At 40.8% G+C, this 22,983-nt stretch overlaps 4 protein-coding genes across 4 annotated transcripts in view; 2 read left to right on the top strand and 2 right to left on the bottom strand.

Annotated features, from left to right (window-relative positions):
* Positions 1-1,779: 1,779 nt before the first annotated feature.
* On the bottom strand, positions 1,780-3,127 carry LOC306779126 (natterin-3-like; the record flags this gene model as incomplete). The annotated part of the gene is made up of 2 exons (XM_079270910.1): positions 1,780-2,867; positions 3,034-3,127. The coding sequence occupies 2 exons, from the start codon at positions 3,125-3,127 to the stop codon at positions 1,780-1,782; spliced, it is 1,182 nt and encodes a 393-aa protein (XP_079127036.1).
* A 4,619-nt stretch (positions 3,128-7,746) lies between these two features.
* On the top strand, positions 7,747-11,076 carry LOC306778980 (natterin-3-like; the record flags this gene model as incomplete). Its single annotated transcript, XM_079270719.1, has 3 exons — positions 7,747-7,752; positions 8,136-8,226; positions 9,854-11,076. 3 exons carry the CDS (start codon positions 7,747-7,749, stop codon positions 11,074-11,076), a joined length of 1,320 nt encoding a protein of 439 aa, XP_079126845.1.
* Positions 11,077-11,993: 917 nt separating this feature from the next.
* On the bottom strand, positions 11,994-15,552 carry LOC306779125 (natterin-3-like; the record flags this gene model as incomplete). The annotated part of the gene is made up of 3 exons (XM_079270909.1): positions 15,419-15,552; positions 15,064-15,148; positions 11,994-13,084 (listed from the first exon to the last, which is right to left on the bottom strand). The coding sequence occupies exons 2-3, from the start codon at positions 15,146-15,148 to the stop codon at positions 11,994-11,996; spliced, it is 1,176 nt and encodes a 391-aa protein (XP_079127035.1). The 5' UTR covers positions 15,419-15,552.
* A 4,513-nt stretch (positions 15,553-20,065) lies between these two features.
* Positions 20,066-22,983, top strand: part of LOC306778979 (natterin-4-like) — a gene marked incomplete at both ends in the record, with an annotated part of 3,547 nt that continues 629 nt past the window's right edge. Inside the window, 3 exons of the mRNA XM_079270718.1 lie at positions 20,066-20,122; positions 20,790-20,844; positions 22,380-22,959. Coding sequence (XP_079126844.1) covers positions 20,066-20,122; positions 20,790-20,844; positions 22,380-22,959 — 692 coding nt within the window. The remainder of the gene's footprint in view (positions 20,123-20,789; positions 20,845-22,379; positions 22,960-22,983) is intronic.

The following is a 22,983-nucleotide window of genomic DNA, read 5'->3' as shown; positions in this document are numbered from 1 at the left end:
CGATTGAAAGAACAACGTTCACACATCGTTCGTGTATCTGAGGCTTGTTTGTGATTTCTTAACAATCAGTGTCATGGAAACATTCAAATGGCTTGAGAGGCTGAACTTTGTACCAAAAGGAGCGACACGGTTCAGTCGGCCCGCTGCAGCAGGATTCATCTCGAACAGAGAACCATGAATCTACAGGAGTCAGAACAAGCAGAATCGAACAATTATGATTTATAAGTGACTCTCTGCACCCGTTCAGCTGAGCTGTGCTGGAGATTGTTGATTTCGAGGAACCAAATAGAGAAGCAAGACTGCAACCTTCATCTACATGAGCTGAACATGACACAGGACTGTGTTCAGTCTTATTTCTGTTGTGTTAGCCGGAACCAGAACCAGGTACCCTGTAGACCTCTGGCCTACTTTGTCCTTGTCTACCACCCTGGAGGCCTGTGAAGAAGACTCTTCGTGCTGATAATGATAACAGGAGTCTTTATTGATCCCCGCTTAGAACAACAGCACTCCTCCCTCCTCCTGCTTGTGAATTTACTCTTTTGATTTCGTTAAAAGTGCTTCTTAAGTAAAGTGGCCTGGATGTAACGTCTCGTATCTGAAGGTCCAAAGTGCTGCGGCGCTCTTTGTCCACTGATGGCGAGATACTGTCGGTGGAGATAAGCTCGGGCTGGGAACACGGAGGTCCGATCCCCTCCCGGTGATAGTGGCTCATTGATTAAGAAGGTCCCCGTTACGTAACGTCCAGGGGAGAAGCCGCCGGACGCGGACATCGTTCTGCACGCTCGGCCCCATATCGGTGAGATGTCACGGCCGTGAGCGTCCTTGAGACACGCAGTGATTACCAATCTAATCCCTGAAGATTGGAGACATGTAAAGTTGCTGAATATTCTTTTAGTTATGGAAACTGCACACTGGCTTTGTGAGGATTTAACTTCAGGAGAATATCGAGCAGAATTTACAAGGAAGTGTATAAATATAGATTCAAACCTTTGCAACAAGAGTTATGAGGCAGAGTCAAACTGAATAATGACATTTGTATGCAGTCATACAACTTCAACCGAGTGAAGCCATCCACATTGTTTTTAAACGTATTATTACATTTCTTTTGTATCTTGAATTCATTTTCTTACCATCTCCATTTTCTTTTGTCAGGTTGTTGTTTTATTCATGCAAATACATTTTTAAGCATTAACGCCAAGTGTCTTTTATTGCACTCTAATTATCTCAGTGTTCCATGAAACTAAGCAATAAAAATAATAAAAATATCAATACCAAAAACTAATTGTTTGAATTTAAAGTAAAAGTCCAACACTCAAAATTCCATTTATCAGTAATAAAGTAGTATATTAATCGTATTAAACTAATAATTTAGCATGTATTAATCATTTAGTATGGACAATGTTTATCTTGTTTATCAACTCGTAACTCCAGCTGTCAGATGTTTGAAAAATATTTACCCCTGAATGATAGAAAAAGTGAAATCAGCAGAAAATCTAAACTGTAGTAAAAATGTACCTTCTTTGATGTTTGTGTACGATGTGAATGTGATGTGATAGTAAAAATTTCATAATTTTCATTGGGAAGAGTGTTAACTTAAAGTGGACAAAAAGATAAAGTGCCATATGATTTTTATTGTTTTTTTTATGCATTTTCAACATGTTGAAAACCAGCTGACAAAATATATTTTACATGCACACACAACATGTTGTTTTATTGTGACGCATCATTTGCTTTCAGATGTTGAAAAGATATATTTTGGTGTGTTTTTCCATCAGTCTTTCATGGGCATGGCAGCGCATCGGGTACGGGTTCGCAGCGGTCCACCACGGCCCGGACTTCTCCGATCTGGACTCCGTCGTACGTCCCAGAGATGGAGGTCCACTGGGTCTCTCCGTTGCGGTAGGTGCGGCTGAGGCGAGCGGTGTACGGGATGTCGGCTGTGATCTTGCGCCCCTCCATGCGGACTCTGCAGGAGTGGTTCGGCGGGACGGTGAGCTCCACGGACACGGAGTGGCTGAGCGACTCCACCACGGTGGTTCCCCTGGAGAACTGCAGCGTCTTCTCGCCGCTCAGCTCGATGCCCCCGGAGCCGATGAAGGGGATTTTAGCCGAGATGCTGCCGGTGATACCCAGCATGGTGGCTCGGCCGATGCTCCAGGTGGTCTCCACCTCTGTGGTCTTTGAGATGGTGACCGTCTTCACCACCGTCTGGCACTCGTTGTTGGTGAGCCCGGAGATGCGCATTGTCTCGGGAGGATACTGGAAGATGGCGACATCGTCGATGGCGTACTTGACGTCAGTGATGTGCTGGCTGTAGGCATCCCTGTTGATGGTCAGGACCTGGTACTTCTTGTACCAGTACTCATCGCCTTCCCAAGGCAGGAAGAAGGCTTCGAACTGAGGAACAACCTTCCCGAGGCCGTACTTGTTCTTCCCAACGTAGATGCCAACACCTGGGCAGGTCCTGACTGAGTATTGGGGCACTGAACCGTAGGAATCTTCCTTCCACTCAAGGAACTCAAAGTTGTCTTTGTTGGCCAGGATCTGGAACTCGGGGGCGTAGTACTCTGCGTCTCCATAGGGGTAGCGGCAGTAGGGGCCCAGGCTCGGGTTGTAGAAGCCGGCCTCGCACTTGTACTTGCAGACGTAGTCGGTGCGCTCGGTGTAGCCGTTGTAGATCGCAACAGCGCCGTTGGGCACGGAGCCGCCCCAGGTCAACCACTCCAGGTTCACGTTATTGCCGAAAATGAAGGAGGAAGGTAGATCCTGCTGCTGCTCCAGGTCAGCGGGAGTCAGGGGACCCGACGCCACTTGGTTACCCGTCGGTTCAGGCACCTGACCCTCCAGCTCGGGGTTCAGTAAGGAAGCTGTGCAAAAGAGACAGACGGAGACTTTACATATGTCACCGCACAGCAGTCTGGAGAAGATCTACTTCAGAATATAACTGGCCTGTGTAGTTATACTACAGGTGTAACGCAGCTACTATCTGTATCGATTAGTGTCACAAAAATGTGAAAAATATGAAATGTTTACCCTTTCTGTGCTGTGCGCTCTTCTTCACGATGTCCTGCAGACTGGCTGAGGACAGAGCCAGCAGGGCCGGCAGCAACAACACTGACAGCTTCATCTGCAGATGAAACACAAAAAAAGACTTTCTCTGAACTCAACATGTGAAATAATCTTCTGCCAAACACGTCTTCCACTTTGCCCTGAAAGGAGATCTGAATTGAAGACATTAAAGTGGCATCATTGGTTTTGGATGAACATTTTCAAAACCACCTTCATGTTAAACAGAATGAGACACAATCCATATTTTGAAGTCGCAAGAATGATCTCCCTGTTTCAACATGTTACAAGTTATCTACGACCTCGAACCATAAACATTTGTGATATTTTTGCATTTTACCACAGATGCTACCAACATACAATTCGATTATTGGAGATTATCGCCAATTCATCATAATCAAGTCTGATTGACTGAAGGTGAAAAGAGAGTGAACAGCACTCACCCTTACAGTCGCTCCCCACTGAGTCCACTCAGCCAGTCACCTCCAGGTTATATGTACCGGTTTATGGCTGAACCATAAAGCAGACTGTGCACTTTCACTCTGCCTGACGTTGACCCATAAACATAAACTGGTGCAGCGGGTTTTGCTCACAGCTGTCAGTGTCTCTCAAACTAAGATGGGATTCATGTTCCCGAAAACTTTTCGTCTCTGTTTGTTTGTCTATAACTGCAAATATATAGACTTTCACATCATGTTGTGCAATGATTATACTTTGGCCAATGAAGATGAGATATTTATCAAATCTGAATCTATGATTTCTGTCAAAAGACAATTACTGTCTTGAGTCCATCAACGATTAAACTTACAGACTGGATTCCATTCCATTATGCTAATCTAGCGCTTCGTTCTAAATGTACTTACAATAAGTACTTTACCTCCATAGAATCAAGAGCAAGGCAGCGTCAAACTGCTCGCAGCATCTCTTCCAAAGAGACAAAGTTGGCAGCACCGTGTTATTTTAAATGGTGATGGACCTGAGAACCCTCCGAGATGCCGTCATTAGAAACTGTTTGGAAAAAGGTAGGCACTTTCAAAAAGTACTTTGGATGAACCATCTGTCAATCAAACAAAGCCAGTCGGGAAAAGAACAAAAAACATATTTTCCAATCGAGAAAAGCCTTCAGTACAGTTCTTTGCTCTTCTTTAAACAAATCAATACTTTCCACTTCCTAAGCCACCGTGAGGAGCTACCAGTAGCTCCTCACAGGACACGGATTGGTCCGGACACAAACGCATAACTTCAAGCCTGACAAGATGGATTTATTTTGATATGTGATCAAACTGCCGTGTGAAGTAATGGAAAGTCTAAGCGGAGCATCGTTTCCTCTAGTCCAGGTGGGATCTTTAGTTGGTGCGTTGACATCCATTACCAGATATAGTTACGCACGCCTCAAGTGTCAGATGGGGGGAATGAATAGCAGGGTGTCGTCAGCATAGCAGTGGAGAATTTCAGAATTTATGTTCTGTTGAAAACAACAGAACTTTGGAGAATGATGGCACTGAAGGTTCAGAGGAGATAATATGGAATTATCAGTGCAGCCCCATACTTGCCAACCTTGTGACCTCAAAAATCGGGAGGTTTTGGAAACCAAAGTGGCGGGTTGGAGGGTCCTCTCCCAGCACAATTTGGTGACTTTAGAAAATGAAAATAATAAGTACACTGCAAAAGCATTATCATGTTAAATAGGCCTCAGGAGATGGTTGAGGTTCGGCATCTTGAAATGTTAAGGTGTCAATGAGCAAGACATTTTAGCCGAAACTGCTCCTGTTGAGCTGAGAGCAAATGAAGGCTCTGGATGGCAGAAAAAGGAAGGACGCCCCTCCACATTGATATCACTGACCAGCGCAGGTGGTCAGTGTGTCTGTAGTTGTATGAATGTGGAGATTCAATGTGCTTCACGCTCAGTGGACAGGGTCAAAAATAGAACGAACAGATATCACCATGAAACGTATGCAGCTCATTGCTGACATTAAGACAGTTATTTTGTGGATTACAGGTTTTCTGAAATTGTATATTTAAATGTGCAAAATAGGCATTATCTTATTACATTTGTGCTATTTTGCAGACATTCCCAGAACATAAATTCTGAACTTTGGATAAAGCCAGGTTCCAAATTATTATCACATTTTGTTGAAACAATCATAATTGTGGCTGTCGTGTCTTGCCTTAACAAGACGAAGGTGCTGAAAGTAAAATCTGAAGAAGTCTGTCGTCTATAATTTACAGCAGCCGTGCCGTTGTGTTCGCGCTGATCTCAGCAGCCATTATAAAACAATTGCAGGATAAGATTCAGGATTATTAACGAGTACAAACACACTGATAAGACAGTAAGTTATCAGTTACCTCCGTCCTCCAATCTATCAATGGCCTTCAGTGTATCATGAACTCACCACAGTGTTCAGATGTCCTCCGTCCTTCCAAACATCTAATCAACTTTGAGAAATCCTAAATCTCCTCACACGACCATAATACAGATAGAATCACCGCGATCACGCTTTACACATGTTGGTTATCGAACAGAAACCCAAAACACTTTAGTACCTCCAGTCAGCTGACTGTTGTCAGAACAAGTCAGGAGGTTGAGTTTGCTCCGTCGTCGTGGAGATGGCTCACTTGTTTTCATGTGACCCAACATGAAACTTATTCATTGATTTCTGAGAAAAGAATGTATTTCACTTGATCTTCAAGAAACACAAATATCATAACACAAGTTTAAGTAGTAGAAGAGTATTTGTTAGTATTTCTACATTCAAGTTGACATGTGTGGATGTTATGCGATGTAATATATGATATAATATCATGTTTGAGCATCACTGCACTGCTGTGTGAGACGCTGAGCTACTGGCACACCAGCGACAATGTCTGGTGATAAATGAGTGATCTTTCACTCCCACCTGCTGGATATCTTAGATGTTTCAGCTTGTTAAGAATATGAATACATCTCTTTGAACTGCCTCTCTCGGGACTACTTCTTCTGTAGAACGGATTCATGGCTCAACAGAAACAAATGGAGAAAGATTGTAACTGCCACAGGATTGTTTTTGTGTCTCAACATTTACAAAAGACACATAGAAGACATAGTAAAGTTCTACTGAACATTGAAATCACAACATTTCTTATTATTTTGTCATCCAGGATTGACTTCTTGCAGCATAAAAAGCAAATTCTGTAAGAATAACTTTATTAAACTTAACAAAACGACTACAAATAATGTACAGTATTTGAGTAAACTCAATTGGTTGACGATGCCTTTATTCGCGGTTTGAAGGCTCCAAAAAGAAGAAGAATTCACACTAACTGCTGTTTGTTTAGCATGTTAGCATGCTATCGTTTGCTAACAAGCTGTGAGCGCAGCACTGCACAGCTGAGGCTGATTGCATTCATATTGCAGGTTTTTCAGCAGTGTCAACAATGATTTTAATTCGGTGAGTGGTTGTAAATTGCTTGCACAAAATTACCTTTGTACTACCAAGCTACGATTAAAAGAACAAGAACAAGTCGATAAAAGTGCTTTACATTTAGAGAAGCTTTATAAATGTGTTATTACCATCAGATATGAAAATGTTTTTGTAAGGTGCGGTATGATGGATCTGGTGAAAGACGAGCTAAATCACCTCGGTCTGCCGATACAGTTCATAAGGCCACAAGCCACCTTTAAAACAACAAGGCCAGATAGAATCACGCTCATGGATGATTAACCTATGAAAGAAAACAGTGACACAAGGAAGTATCACACAGACACGATGGGACCAATGATTTACTGGATCTTTCCACTATCACACTCACAACCCTCCTGTTTACGAACAAGCATCCCGTTATATGAACCCTTTTCTTCCCATGGCTTCTATTTAAAACATTCAATCCCTTCTACTGATAATTCACAGGTTAGTTTCACCGAGACAATATTCATTGTTTACTATCTCATTGTATACAAGTTCAACTAATGCAGTTAAGTTTCAAGCCTTTCGATTACGTTTCCAATAAACATATTTCATCCACACAAAGTAGGAAACAGTTGGCAAACATCCTTCCACAGAGATTAAAATAAAAATACTACAATCCAGAGCCACACCGAGGCTTAACAAAGCTGCTCACAGGTGTGCTACAGGTAAACAGTCTGTTTGAATCACAGCATCACTGATGCATGTGCTGAATATAAACCAGTGTGGTACGGAGGTTGTTGGTTCAGTTGAACAGGTTGAAGGATGAATCAGGTGCCATCCAGCTCTCTGTTGTTGATGTACCAAACTGTGAACCTGAATCCAGGTTTCATACTGAATTATGAATTTGTGTGTACCGTTTCAGTATAGTTTGACAACAAATATTGTTTAATTGTATTTATTTTAGACTAATAACATATTTATATACTCAAGGTACAAAAGCACAATTCTGCCAAAAGGAACCGTAACAGTAACATAAAATAAGTTATCCTATTCCTTTAATATGACGAGGCCAGATAGAACCACATTTTGGGATAGTTCATCTACGAGAAAACAGGCACACAAGGAAGTATCAGACAGAGACGACTAAACCAATAAGTCACCAATATGTTTCCCACTTGGCAGTTGAAGTGTCCTCCATTTTCCCGATAGTCTAAAACACGCCAACGCTTGCTGTTCTTTCTCTAGCCGACAGTACAGTGTTAAGTGACTCAGCCATTATTCAGCGACAGACAATATGATGGTGAGTACTTCTCCCAAAGTTCAATAAGTGTTAAATATGTAAAATTGTAAATATTATGACTACATTTCAGAGAATTCAATCGATCAAATATATGAATGGTGAGATGGAAAATGTATTGAAAAAATCTTGAAATACAAAAAATGTTACAAAATGTTATACCTGCGAAAAAACAAATGAATTCATGATTATTATTGTTGTTTTTATTTGTATTTTCTTCTGTATTTCCAAAATCTATTATTCTTACAAAAACAGAATTACCACGTAGAGACAATCGTGACTCGGTGGCTCAGCACTGAGGGGACTTCTTCACCAAGCTTGTGTCTTTTTAATGCTGTTTTGTGAAATAACTCTTCTAAAGATTTGGTTCTGTGTTTCATCTCCAGATGAAGCTGCCAGTGCTGCTGCTGCTGGTCTTGCAGACTTCAGCCAGTCCTTTGGACATCGGGAGCAACAGCAAACGCAAACCGGAAAACGGTAAACACAAACTGGCTTCAGAAATTTGGGGAAATGGGAAAAATAACTGGGATTTGTTGATTATGAATGGCTTATAGAGCAACAAAGAATCTTGAGACAAAACTCTGCAGTGCGTTGGTTTTGCAGCTCTGTTTATCATTTCAAGTCACAAACTAAATGTGTTTTCCAACCTCCCCCCCCCCCCCCCGTGTGTAACTGGTGATTTAGATGCTTGGGCTTTGGTTTTATGTGTTGAGATTCTTACACATTCAGAGTGAAAGTGAAGGTTTAAGTTTGAGCACAGGCCACTACATCCAGTTATTATTACACACATATGCACAAGTAATCACAGACGACTGCTCTTTAAAATACAACAGAGTTTATTACATCAAAATAATAAATGATCAGATCAAGTAATATCACAATCAACAAACAATATCATACCATTTTATGTGTCTAATACCTAAAGTCAAATGAATAAAGTGGGGTAAGGCTATGTACATAAATATATGTAGATGTATATGTATCTATGTATGTGTGCGTGTGTAAACAAAGGGGGGGGGGGTTTAAACCTATTCAAACAGTGATGATGGGTCATCTAAAAAGTACATATCTGAGTGCTTCTTCCAGTTAACATTACTTAATTATTAAAATATTAGAAGGGTTTTCACTCGCACATCATCTTCAGACACAGTTTACCTCTCAATGCCCTGCTGCTGCGTCTTTCTGTCGCTCCACTGTGACGTTCAGAAAGTGCGTTCGCACACCGGTCGTTTACCGTTTTAGGTCGTTTTGGAGCGACGGCGTAACTTAAAGTAATGTTTTACAACGTGAGGTTTGTAAAATCAAATCAAACGGTAAATACAATCATGATGAAGAGAAATGTAGCCTACTTCATATTATATATCGTTATACACAATATAACGGGACGCCGCGGTCCGCGATGGTTGCGCAATAACACGGTATAACACGACAGTAACTTAACACAACAAGATACGGGAATAACAACACATCAACGAATAGGCTAAATTAAGCTAATGCTAAGCTAATGCTAAGCTAGGCCCAGATACCAGTAACTCTTACTTTGTATCCTGCTACATAGGCTCACGCCTACCCTTCCTTCTTCTTTAGAAAAATACGAAAAGACTTTCGACCTGTCTGTTATGTTAAAAAGACCTTCACAGGTTTTAGATTTAAAGTTATATTCAGGACTAACTGAAAACATACAAAGCTTTAGCATCTATACAAAACGACCTGTCAATGCAAATGTTGTCCTGTAGGAAACATTGACTGTATCACTCAAATCTCAATACAATTATTGTCACTAAAAACCAAAATTGTCAGCCTCATGGAGGCACTGAAGAAGAAGTCACCAGCATCATTAGGATTCATCCTCTGGGGATAATGAATGCAAAAAATGGCAATCCATCCAATAATTGTTGAGACATTTCTGTGAGGACAGAAGTAGAAGACCAACTGATAGGAAACAAACTGTAAGTTAAGGGAGAGGTCAGTTCCTGTCTTCATTAATCAGAAAGCGGCTTTGTTTTTCATTTCAACGGTAACGTTACACTTTTCACTCTGTTTGTGCTGAGTGTTTCATATTAAAGCAAATATTGTTTGTGCTTTTTCCCTTGTCTTTTTCTAGATTACATCATGAACTTGGATGTAAATGGCACCCCTGAAATCGCAGTTAGCAGCCCTCTTCTGACTGTTGCTAAGCTAATGCAGAGGAGGCAGGTTCAGGCCTCCTCCTTCGTGTCTGCTGATGGCTCTAACCTGGCCTCTGCCCTCGTGTCTGCTGATGGCTCTAACCTGGTCTCTGCCCTCATGTCTGCTGATGGCTCTAACCTGGTCTCCTCCCTCATGTCTGCTGATGGCTCTAACCTGGTCTCCTCCCTCATGTCTGGCAGTGGCTCTAACCTGGAGTGGGTGACCTGGAACAACTCTCTCCCAGACGATGCTGTTTCAATTTACAATGATTACGTTGATCGCATCGATTATGTCTGCAAATACATGTGTGAGGCTGGCTTTTATATTCCCAGTATGGGTTCTTATTGCAAGTATGCCACTGCAAATGAAGTACATTTTGGTTCCCCATTTGAGATCCTGGTGAACAAAAACAACTTTGAGATCCTGGAGTGGAAAGAGGGTTCGCACGGTTCAGTGCCCCAGAGTTCAGTCACAACCTGCTCAAAGAGGGATATATATGTAGGGATGAACAAATATGGACTTGGGCAGGTTGTGACTGGAGAGAAGAAGTTCTACCTGCCATGGAAGAATTCCATATATTCGTACAGCTCCTACCAGGTCTTGACCACCAGTGAGGCTATAATCAGCCAGCAGGTCTACAATGTCAGGTACATCACTGATGAGTCTAAATTCATCCAATATCCTCCGGAGATCATGCGGAAAACATCTGTCAGCAACTACGAATGCCGCTCAGTGGTGAAAACAGACTCCCTTTCAAAAACGTACCAGGTGGAGCACAGGTGGGACATCAGCGATTCCATCAAAGCAGCTGTTGAAATGACCTTCACAGCCAGCATCCCTTTCATCGTCTCCAACAGTATTAAATTGAGCATCGAAGTGTCGTTCCAGTACTCTTTGGGAAAGACGGTGACCGAGGCCATCACCAGTACTGATTCTGTGCTGGTCACGGCCCCGCCAAACAGCTACTGCGTGGTTACGATGGAGCAGCATAAGATCACAGTTAACATCCCGTACACGGCGAGCCTCAAACGCACCTACGCCAACGGGGAGATCCACACCACGTCCATCACCGGGACGTATGACAGCGTTCAGGTTGGAGAAGTCCGGGCCGTGGCGGACCGATGTCAACTTCTCGAAGACGCCAAGCCTTGCAAATAAAATGCAAAAAGCCCCGTATAGTTTATAGTCTTTCGTCCAAACACGCTGGTTATTGGTTGGAAGATTTTTAACTGAAACAATCAGAGTGTCCCGAATGTTTTTAGACCGTAAACTAACACCAGGGGTTTCCTTCAAACACAAGCTGCCATTGTTTCCATCTGTCATCCCCGTATAGTGTCTGACATAACGCAGCTGAATGTTTGATGCTTTTTCTTTTTGTGTATCCACCTTTTGATGAAATCTAACTCTTGTTGAATTTGACCGTAATTATTGTAAGCCGCTTATATAAATTGTTTTGCACATAATAAAAATCACACAGCATTTTAAAGTCCCCACCACTCCAAAGTGTGTCCTTATTTCTACTTCACTTGAATGTTTTCGGCCAAACTGTGCAGAGCTGAAGAGGGAAAGTTTCCCTGAGCTCACCTTCAGTCTCATTATGTCATGGGTTAGTATTAGCCTGTTTTGTGACACTATGACTACTTTGGAAGCCAATCACGGTGCAGTATGTAGTAACGTCGAGACGTTTCAGTGAAGCTGGAGAAACCTTGAGACCAGTAGATTGACCTCTGAAATTAGTAGTGCACAAATGTATAATCTTAAGATTTTGACATCTCACTTCAATATAACTGAAAAAAATCAAATAATCCATCCTGATTGATGACTTTAATTCATAAATGAACTAAACTGACGAGCCTAACATAGTTTAAATGTTGTCACTGACTATGTTTACATGCACACTCATATTCCACGATTAAAAAGAAGAAACAGTTACTGCCAAGTATTTTTATTGTCTTATAAGATATATTAAGGCAAATAAAACGTAAAAGCAGGTTCATGTTTTAGCTTGATTACATTGTTAAGGGTATCCAACATACAATTAGTCCGGTATTGAATCTCATTGAGCCTCCATTCTTTCAGGGACAGTACGTGGGATCAGGTACAGGTTCACAGGGATCCACCACAGCATGGACTTCCATAACCTGGACGCCTTTGTAGGTCCCAGAGATGGACGTCCATGTGGCGTCCCCGTTGCTGTAGGCGCGGTGGAGGCGTGCAGTGTAAGGGATGTCTGCCCCGTACTTATACCCCACCATACTGACACTGCAGGAGTGGTTTGGTGGGACTTTGCACTCAACAGCAACAGTGCTGGCTGTCGACTTGGAATAAGTTGTCCCCTTGCTTAACTGGAGGGTCATCTCCGCACTAAACTGAATGTTTGTCGAGCCAATTATGGGGATTCCAGCAGTGATGGTAGTCTGAATGCCCACTGTGATAGAAGAGGTGGTGTCCCACCTTTCCTCCACTAGGATTGTCTTTGAGAGGGAAGCTGTCTGTGTCACTGCCTGGCAGGCCCTGTTGGTGATGGAAGCTTTGTCCATGGTCTCTGGAGGATAAGTGATGGGTTTAATGCCATCAGTCTTGTACTTGACATCATACAAGTTCTCACTGTCAATGTCTTTGCTAAAGGTCAGGACCTGGTAGGTATTGTACCAATACTCATAACCTCCCCAGGGAAGGAAGAAGGCCTCATTTAAAACATCCACCTTTCCAAGACCATACTTGTTCTTCCCAACATAAATGGCTGTGGAGCAGGTCCTGACTGAATTCTGAGGCACTGAACCGTAGGAGCCATCCTCCCATTGCAAAACCTCAAAGTTGTCTTTGTTCACCAGGATGTCAAATGAGGAGCTAGGATAAGCTTTACCACCAATGGAGTAGTGGCAGGAAGGAATTGAATCCATGCCAGGGCTGTAGAAGCCGGCAATACAGTTATATTGGCAAACATAATCTTGGCGTTTAACATATCTGTTTATGATAAAAACTGCTCCATAGGGGAGAGAGCCGTCAAAGATCTGCCATTCCAGGTTGGTTTGATCGAAGTTGACTGATGAATACCAGGCCAGCTTGGTCTCAATATCCACGCGAGTTGGAAGAGCTTGATCTGTCGTTTTGTTATCAGTGATATTAGGAACCCTTTCCCCCAGATTTGGGTCCAGCAAACGGACTGTATGAAAGCAGGGGAAAAGGTACAGATAGGAACAAAGTTTAAGTACAAACAAAATGACTTCAGTAATCAATTGATTTATTCCTTCTGCTTTCTTAAAACAGAAAAGTTTTGAATAAAGGCATTAAAACTACACCGTTTATCTTGAGTTCTCTCTTCTTCTAGCCATGGTTGTGCTGTTTCCACAGAGGTGCAGAACTTATATATTACAGTGAAATTCAAGATCAATCAATCAATATGCATTTGTATAGCACATTTTTAAACACCACAAAGGTTGCCCAAAGTGCTGCACATAGATAAGCAGTTATACAAACAAGAATAATACAATTAATGATAACAATGATTTTTTTAAAGTTTTGCCAAACCGACCAATTGCTCAGCCCCTCGTTAGTCACAATATGTTTACAATATTCTTACTTATAGAAGATATTATATGTTACAGTATATTAACTAATTGAATGTATTAAATCATAAAAGTATAGTCACTAAAGGTATTAAAACACTAAGAATAGTTTGAGGGTCAGACAGGGATTCTGAGTGAGACATGCAGCAAATAGAGGATGTGGTCAGTGGGGAGGGCAACTGACCAGAGGTGGAGCCAAGAAAGATGTTTTGCAAGGAGCAAAGCTGCTTCGCTAAAGGATCGATCCAGGGAGGGGACAGAATTCGAGTGGAGCCAATCACTGATCAATGGAGGATCAGTCACACGTTTTATGACATGTAAAAGACTGTTCTAGAGAGAATTCTTCAGACCACATCTGCTCCTCTTTTTCAGCACCTGGAGTGGCCAGACCTGTGAGGAGGACGCGTGCGTGTGGTCTCGGTTCTCGAGAACATTACTATTGACAGTTGAGTCAGTTTGTAAGTGAACTTTGTGTAGTACATTAAATATTGTTTAATTTTCAAACCGGATCCAGTTCCGTTTTTCTGATGCGCGTGCGCAGTAGGAAGCTTGAAGCAGAAATCTCCCTGCAGCCTGCTGAAGCCTCGCATCCTTCTGTTTTAAACCCGAACACAACCTCAGCACTTAGTCTGGAATAAACTGTGTTGCCAAAATACAGACCCTCAACCTTTACATTGCCATTATGTAAACAGACAGCATTCAGAAGGTTAACATTTCAGTTGTGTAAGTTTTGCTCCAGTAACCCCATCAAACATTCCCAAACACGTCGGTATGTCTTCATCTGATTGGACAAGTTTACATATTTTCAAGTCTGTCGTTCAACATTCTGCTGTTATCTCTGTATGGTTTCATCACATGAGTTGAATAATATCTGAATCGATGTTTTAGATAACGTTCCGTTTAATTACGTAAATTTAGTGAATGGTTTTGTTGTTGTAATCCAAAGTAAACGGCCATTTTTATCTTTGTGCTTCTACAGACAGTTTCTTTTTGAGTTGAAGCAGAGGAATAGAATAAAAGAAAATAGAAAAGCTAATTTGTACTAAAAAAAGACTGCAAGATATCATCAATATTTTTCTAACTACCTTAGTCTGAACATTTGAAGTCATTTTGATCACAGAACGTGGAATGCAGATTTGGTCCCCCATAATCAATTACATTCAAATTGCTTTAAGAAATGATATTTTAGCAGCTGGCAGAACCAGTAGGAACAATTACAGTGACCAATAACACGTCCGTTGTACATATGGACTTGAGACGATTGTATAAAGATAGATTTATAAAGTTAAACCTAGTTTAAAAGTAAAACAAGCGTGTGAGTTGAGAAGCTTTGTTAAAACTCAAAATACGAGGATTAATTCATTATTTAGGAAACAGTCAATTATGTAACAAAGTCTTGCATTGTGGAGATTATGTCATATGGAAATGTATTTGAGATTATAAATTTAGTTCGTATTTTCTCAAAGAAATCTCGAAAGTTTAAGTTCCATTTGAGGGCCCTAAGGTGCTTTCTCAGGGCACATTTTGCTCTCTGCATTTTGTGTACAAATATATATTTTATTTCATGCGAGTCTACCTGGTCCGTCGTCCTTCTCACAGCTGAAAAAGCCAGCTGTGGACAGAGCCGGCAGCACCAACAGCAGCAACACTGACGGCTTCATCTGCAGGTGAAACACAGAACAGGATCACTCCGTTACACTCACCAGCAGTTTGTAGCATAAACCAAAAGTAAGTTTTTGATTGTCTATATTACTTGTCATGAATTTTATTCAAAGCTAAGATTCATATTATGAATAAAAATGAACGAGGATAGAAGTGTTTAAAATGATTATAAGATAGCACACTTCTGTTTTCACCATTGATGTCAAGGGAAGGAACCAGACACACAAAAGCAGGCGGAATCAGTTCAGTGGAAGAAAAAAATAACTTACAGTCACAATGTCCAAAAATCCGTCAGCTGGTCAGGCAGTCAGCGAGGCAACAGTTGGTTCAAGCAAACCGCTGACAGAAGACGTGAGTAATGTCACAACTGACGGTTTCAGTGACGAGGCTGGTATAAATACTGGATGTAATGAGGAAATGAAGTGAAGGTGTGGAGATAAACAAGGAAGCTCAGGTGAAGGGGATTTTTCTTTCATTTTAATTCCACCAGTTTCCTCCATTCTTCTTGGGAGTGGCTGCATGCGTCCTGATGGTGGACTCCCTCCTGCTTTTGTTCACTTTCACATTCATACACTGATGGCAGGTGGCTCAATGCAAAGTGCCACCTGCCATCAGGACTAACCAACATTCATACAACATTCTCACACCGCACAAATATACAATCTACAATCAAGCAAATGAGCAGGTAGCAGCAAATAAGTTACATGGATAATAAATGAGAATAAATCTTATGAAATAACACTTGTCACATTCATTCTGGGTCCATTGCCTGTATGGTGTAAAGTACCTGCAGTTCTATGTGTAGCCTTTCTGTGCACAGCTCCGTCTAACAGATTCAAAGTTGTCTCTGACTTTCAAATCCCCTCCCCCGCACTGTGAACAATGCTGGAGAGCTGGTTTTGGCTCTTTGTACTCGACTTGCCCCGACAAGCTGTCAAGGTTAACTAAAGAAGAACAGAGAAACAAGGAAGTATCACACAGAAAATACCAAACGAACGATTTACCAGCTTCTTTCCTGCTTGGCTTCTAAAGCGTCCTCCATCATTCCTGCACGTTTTAGAGTTATGATTTAAAGGTGCTGCTGTAACTTTTAAAGGGACAGTCCACCCTTAAATTAAAAATACCTCCATATATTAGTCCTCTTATCTGTAGCTATGCTGATCAATCTATATTGTTCTGGTGTGAGTTGCAGTTAGTGTTGGAGACATTCACAGTAGAGATGTCTGACTTCTCTCTAATAAAGTAAAACTAGATGCCAGAGTACTGCTTCCTGATTTCGTTCGCTTGTTCCCGAAAACACAACGTACTTTGCTGTTAAAACATATTTAGGAATGTGCTGTGTACCAATAACGAGCCAACCTGTTTTCTGCTGAGTTTGCAACTGTAAGAAATAGGTGAAGTAGTAAGATCTAATAATAATAATAATGATGAGAAGACGATAAAGAACAATAGCTGGAAAAATGGGAATGAGTTAATTTTGTATGACTGTCATTGAACACTGGAATTATACAAATAATGTATAATGTGGAATGTCTTAAGTATTTAAATTATTGAAAAGCTGATGCTACACTGCATTACTGGCTTTAAAAGTTGAGTAATTCCAATAATGTATAAACCTTCTGACGTTTTTATGACTGTGTCCGTGTTCTGAAAACACTTCTTACTCTTGTGATCAACAACATTGATCTGAAGCTCAATTCTGAGTCTGTTCTGTAAATACTTTTCTAATAAATGATAACTATATCTGTTCAACCCTTATCAGTTTCAGGCATATAAATGCAGTTCTCATTAGGTCTGTGGATGTATAAAGACAACTGGATACAGAGTTGGGAAAAAAAGATAGTTTGTTTTATTGTTTAATTAAAAAAAAGAAAATACAGAAATACCATGTTTTTTTAGTTTTCCATTCTTGTTGTCTTCATCCAAAAAAACGAGAGGCCCAAACTCAATTAACGAGCCAATTTATTTTTTTTGCAAATCCCTCTTTTGTTTTTTATTTTGAAGAGAGACGCAAAGCAAGAATGTCAAAATAAAAGTCACGGCAATAGAATGAGCTTTTGCAAGGAAATTGTTAAGTCTACGATGCAAGCACATACCAAGGTACCATTAAACAAATACATATCTACCTGGGCTGATAGGAGTATGAAAGCAACAGTAGTTGACTACAGAAGATTTAATATGCATTTATCCATGTACACAGCAAGAATCAAGTTTTCGATTAATCGTTGCATTGTTATATGCAATACAGTTCATAATGTAGTTTAATTAAAGTCATTTGGTGTGCGCGGAGTTGTTGCCGTTAGCGCTGAAATTTATTTGGCGACCACATTGTGCTGCTGAGTGAATGCACAGCGTAGGCTGTATCAGGAGACGCAGAGGAAACGTGTTTACGTGTCTTCCAGTAGATGGCAGTTTAAGTGAATTTAAACCATATATCCTGTGTCTTTGTTGATTATATAGGTTATTGATACAGATGTATTTAATGCTGTTTATTTAATCTGATATTTGATGTTTATGGCTAATTTGCAACCTAGTTATATTGATTATGTGTATTTGTTATATTTATGTCATTTTAGAACCAAAAATACCTACATGGAAGAGTGAGCATGTGTTGATGTGAGGCACTACATGATGACAATTGAAAAATAAAGAGTCATTTGGTTTATTCTTATTAAACAGCCTTCAGTGGAGCTTGTTTCAGTTGCCACACAAAATGGCAAATGCATTTGTTTCCTCGATAACAATGATCTAAACAGATGACTTAAAATGCAAAAGCTATTTCCTTCTCACAAAATGTATTGGGCCACTTGATTATTTATGTTTGGATTTATATCTAGCTTTTGATTTAGTTTCACCAATATTTCACATCAACTATGAGAGATATCTTGCGTTGCCTCTTTTACTTTTCTTTCAGAGGCAAGGCTTAGCATTGGCTCGAGGTTCACAGCGATCCACAACAGTATGGACCCCTTCGATGTCGACGCCATTGAAAGTCCCAGTGATGGCCGTTGATCTGGTAGAAGGTCTGCCATTCAAGGTTGGAGGAAGCAAAGACGAAGGAGGAAGATTGACCCGGCCCGTTTTCAGATTCAGCAGGAGTCATAAGAGCCAACATTGATCCGTTGGCGGTGATTTGAGGAATCCTGTTCCCTCGGTCTGGGTTCAGAGAGGAAACTGTATCAAAAGAAAGGGAAAAGACAAACAATTATTTCTGAAACGCTAAACAAAGAAAAAACAAGAATCAGGGCAATCTCTCAAAATACTTACCTTACAATGAGAAATAGAAGCAGTGATCAAATTACAAGCCTCAAACTAATTCCAAATCAAACTAAAACTAAATGTATGGATAGATCGCACTGCGAAAAAAGTGGGGAAATATTTTTTTAAAGACCCTTTAAAAAACAAAGACTGCAGCTTCATGATTAACAACCTCCACCATTTAAAATGTATTTGTACGTGTTTTCCCAAAATTGATAACACCTGTCCTCTGTCCTAAGTAAACCAAAGTATCATCAATTTGTTAATTTGGGAAATTTATTGTCCTTGGCTTCACCACACAAAAAACCAAAGAACCAAAAAACCACAAGATAAGTGAAGATAGACGAGGAACTGTGTTTGGTTTCAGAGGTGTGTGTGTGATTATATAGCTCATAAATATAGTATGGTGTTTGTATCTTTAATACATAGCGCACTGGGCTTTACTACCTTCGCGGTTTTATGATTTATGTTTGATAAATTGTCTCTTTAGTAGAATATTAACTGTGAATATATTTTTTCATTGCAAATAAAAAAAAAGAAGCAAAGGAGGTGGAGGTACTTTTTTCCCAGCACAGAATAATGACCTTTCCTTTCAGGCTGTACGGCCCCAACAACCTGGACCATGAAGTGAGGACAAGCTGGATATAGCACAAGAGAGAAAAATGCCCAAGACAGCCATCAACAAACAACATGGCTTTTATGATCTATGAATAACACTTAAAAAAAATCAAGGAACTTCATGAAAGCAGTTTTGGTTTTTACCTTCACTAGTATGTGAGCTCTGCTTCACGATGTCCTGCAGGCTGGCCGAGGACAGAGCCAGGAGCGCTGGCAGCAACAACACCGACAGCTTCATCTGAAACACAGCAAAACACTTTGACCAGATATTCATACCACCAAACAAACTTTAAAATCATGAGAAACGTTTGTCATTTCAAACAGTATTTGTAAGCTGTTCAAATAATACACAGGTTCATATATTCAGGTTTTTATTTTGAACATGTGCGAGGTACAGTGAGTGTATGGTAGTGCCACTGCCTTTCATCCTGGGTCCATTCTGTCCATGCTGGGAGAGGGATCCTCCTCTACTGCTCTCCCACAGGTTTCTTCCTCTTTCCTCCCGTTAAAGGGGTTTTGGGGAGTTTTTCCTGTTCTGGTGTGAGGGTCCCGGGACAAGAGGATGTCACATGTGTACATATTGAAAAGCCCTCTGAGGCAAATGTTATTTGTGATTTTGGGCAGTACAAAAATAAATTGAATTGAATTGAATTCATAAACACACCTTGTCAGCTGATACCAATGCCAATATCAACATTGTCTGTCAATTGCATGATAATCATCATACAAGCTGTTCAAATTGATGTTTTTATTTTAAACATTAATGTGGAAACGAAAAATGAGTGATGGCCGATATTATTATTATTATTTTAATTGTCTAATCAACCAAACATTTCGCGGACCCCCTGTTGAAGACCTCTGATCTAGATTGATACCTGGCAATACAGGTGAGAGGAAGAATATGCCTTTTTAAAACACAACATACTTTGCTGTTAAAACATATTTAGAAATGTGCTGTGTCAACAGTTATTGTTATTATATGCAAATGTTAGCAAAATTCCTTTTTTCAAACATTATTCTGCGAAACCTCAGGCGGCGTGATGGCTCTGGACCAGTTCCTGTTTACTGTTCAATGTCAGAGCCAAGTCAAAGTCACAGTGTGTGCAGTGTTTGTTCAATGACTCAGCCATGAAGACGCCTTTAGAAGCAATTATATAATAATAACATTGAATATGATGCAGGCAGACACCTGTAATCTGTAGTTTACATGAATAAAAACAAACGACAGACAGACATTAACATAAGAACCTTTTGTTTTTGTTGACATCCTATTGATTTCTACTTCTATCCCAATATTTAATGGTCAAAGTCAAAGCCCAGACAAAGTGAGAGTGCATGTTTGTTTTTGATGAGCGGCAGTTACATCAGCCTGGACAGGCTGGACTGCTTTCACATCTGATGGTGAGTGCTTCTCGCACACACCAACCACTTTCAACACTTGTTGTTCGGTCGTTGTCCTTTTTTTAGAAGGTTAGTCGTCAAAATGTGAATTAATGCAAGCGATTTACAACCACTCACTGAATTAAAAAGCAATTCTTTCCACGCAGCTTGAAATGAGAATGTTGTAATTTCATGAACAGACAAGATACAGATGCTCCTCTTTCACACCATCAAAGTATTGTTGTTCTGTGCGCATTCTCTTTAAAACAGTTTCTTTCTTCACATGTGATGTTCTGTTGTTTTCACACAGGCTGGATAGTAAAGTTGGTCTGATGCTACAAACTGCTGGCAGGTAACACTGATCCTGTTCTGTTTCACCTGCAGATGAAGCCGTCAGTGTTGCTGCTGTTGGTGCTGCCGGCTCTGCACGCTGAGTCAGGTAAACGGAACCATCAGTTTGAATCTTCCATGTTTCTGTTCCAAGTGTCCTCGTTTAAGTGGGACCTGAAGTTGGATCAGGATAGAACGTACTTTACACTAAATGTCGAGGGACAAAGAAACGAAAGAGCGAGTGCAAAAGAGGAATTGACTTCAATATTATGAGGAAACACAAATAACTGTAAATGATATGATTTAAATTGATTTAAGCTCCTCGTGTGACAGCTGTGCTGTTTCTTTTTCTTAAGGGTCAGTTTACTGAAATCACGTCTGTGGAGCCGCGACATGCAAATACTTTGGTGCTTCGTAGATTAAATATGTGGTGCGTGAAGTATAACATTCAGAAACTAAGCAGCATGTTTTAGCATTAAAATCCATTTTCTAACTCAACACAAATGAAGTGATGTCTGTGGATCAGTCAGGTCTGGGTGATGAGTCAAACAGATTCTTTAATGCTGCGTTTCACAATGTGTAACATGTCTGTATTATGGAACTTGAGTCATTACAATATCCTAAAAAGGTAATTTGAGGCAAATAAAGTAACGTATATGATATTGGTAGTAAACTGTGTCGTTCAAGGATTCAAGGACAATTTATTGTTGTTGTGCAACACGCGGTTGCACAACATCAGTTTTAGCCCATTTGTTTCACAGCAAAAACATGAAAAACGAGCCATCCCCGTAGTGCACTTTTAAAAATTTGCATCACGTTAACAGCAGCAACAAAACAATTCTCTGGGCAATATGGCAGACATATTAATATTAATAAATGAAACATAAGGGAACATCGTGCAGCACATTTCACTGTGTTTAAGCTCAAAGCATCCTTGATGAAAACACGAGTCCACCTTCTCTCGTCCCATTGGAGAGAATTCACCTCTTAGCGCTGTGAGTCAGAGAGATGGTGACTCGAGTTTGTGACTTGGTCGATAGTTGCACCTAATTTGCACAGCGCAGTGACTCGACAATTGACTTGAGACTCGACCCGAACACACGACTCGGGTCGATCTTGTGTACGAACTTCATTCTATTGTTTTTGTTTTTGTTTGGTGCAAAAACATTCATAAAAATGTCTGACAAACTGAATGTTGTTCCCCTTATTATCATGTGTAGCCTTACGCATCGGGTGAGCATGTCACTGCATCAACAGCACCAGGGCCAGCACGGCTCTGCGGTGCTGTTTGTCAGAAGCTTTGGCGACAGTAACACAAGGCCCAGACCAAAGAAGTACTTGATGCTAAATGAAGGGCACTGGATCGGACACATCAAACTTCATCAGGCACCTAAAAACGCAGCGGGGTACGAGGGTCACTTCATATGTGAACCTACACGTTAGCACCTATGGATGGTTAGCAAACGTGTTTAGCTTAGCATCAGGGATATAACGTTAGCTTGCTACGAGCTAGGGAGGTTAACTTGATCTGCGTTGGCTGAATGTTTGTTTGTTTGCTCACTATGAAATATTTATTAGGGATAGACAACTGTTGACTGGTGTTATTTAGTTCATACTTAAACTTTCTTTGCTGCCTTTTCACAGTCCTGTTCCCGGACCCAGGTCTGGGGGACAGGGTTCCCAATATCACTGCTAACGGATCGACAAGTCAAGCTCTTCCAACTCCTGTGGAGATGAAGACCAAGCTGGACCGGTATCCATCGTTCAACATTTATCAAACCAACCTGGAATGGCAAATCTTTAACCGCTCTCTCCCAAAAGGAGCAATCTCAATCCACAACCAATATGTTGGACGCGTCGACTATGTTTGCCAATTCTTGTGCAACGCCGGCTTCCACAGCCCTGGCATCGACCCTTACTGCCACTACTCCTATAAAGGGAAAGAGTACAATAGCTTTTTATGGCCATTTCAAATCCTGGTGAACAAAGACAACTTTGAGATTATGGAATGGAAGGACGGCTCCTACGGATCAGTGCCTCCGAATTCAGTCAGCACCTGCTCCAAAGGGGTATATGTTGGGATGAACGAGTATGGTCTTGGAAAAGTGGATGTTAAAGATAAGGTCTTCTACCTTCCCTGGGGAGGTTCTGAGTATTGGTACAATACCTACCAGGTCCTGACCTTTAGCAAAGACATTTACAGTGAGCACTTGTCTGATGTCAAGTATACGATGGATGGGGTCAAACC

Source organism: Melanostigma gelatinosum (genome assembly GCF_949748355.1).
Source record: "Melanostigma gelatinosum genome assembly, chromosome: 6".
In the NCBI taxonomy this organism is placed as follows: domain Eukaryota; kingdom Metazoa; phylum Chordata; class Actinopteri; order Perciformes; family Zoarcidae; genus Melanostigma; species Melanostigma gelatinosum.
This window is presented reverse-complemented; position numbering and strand designations above follow the sequence as displayed.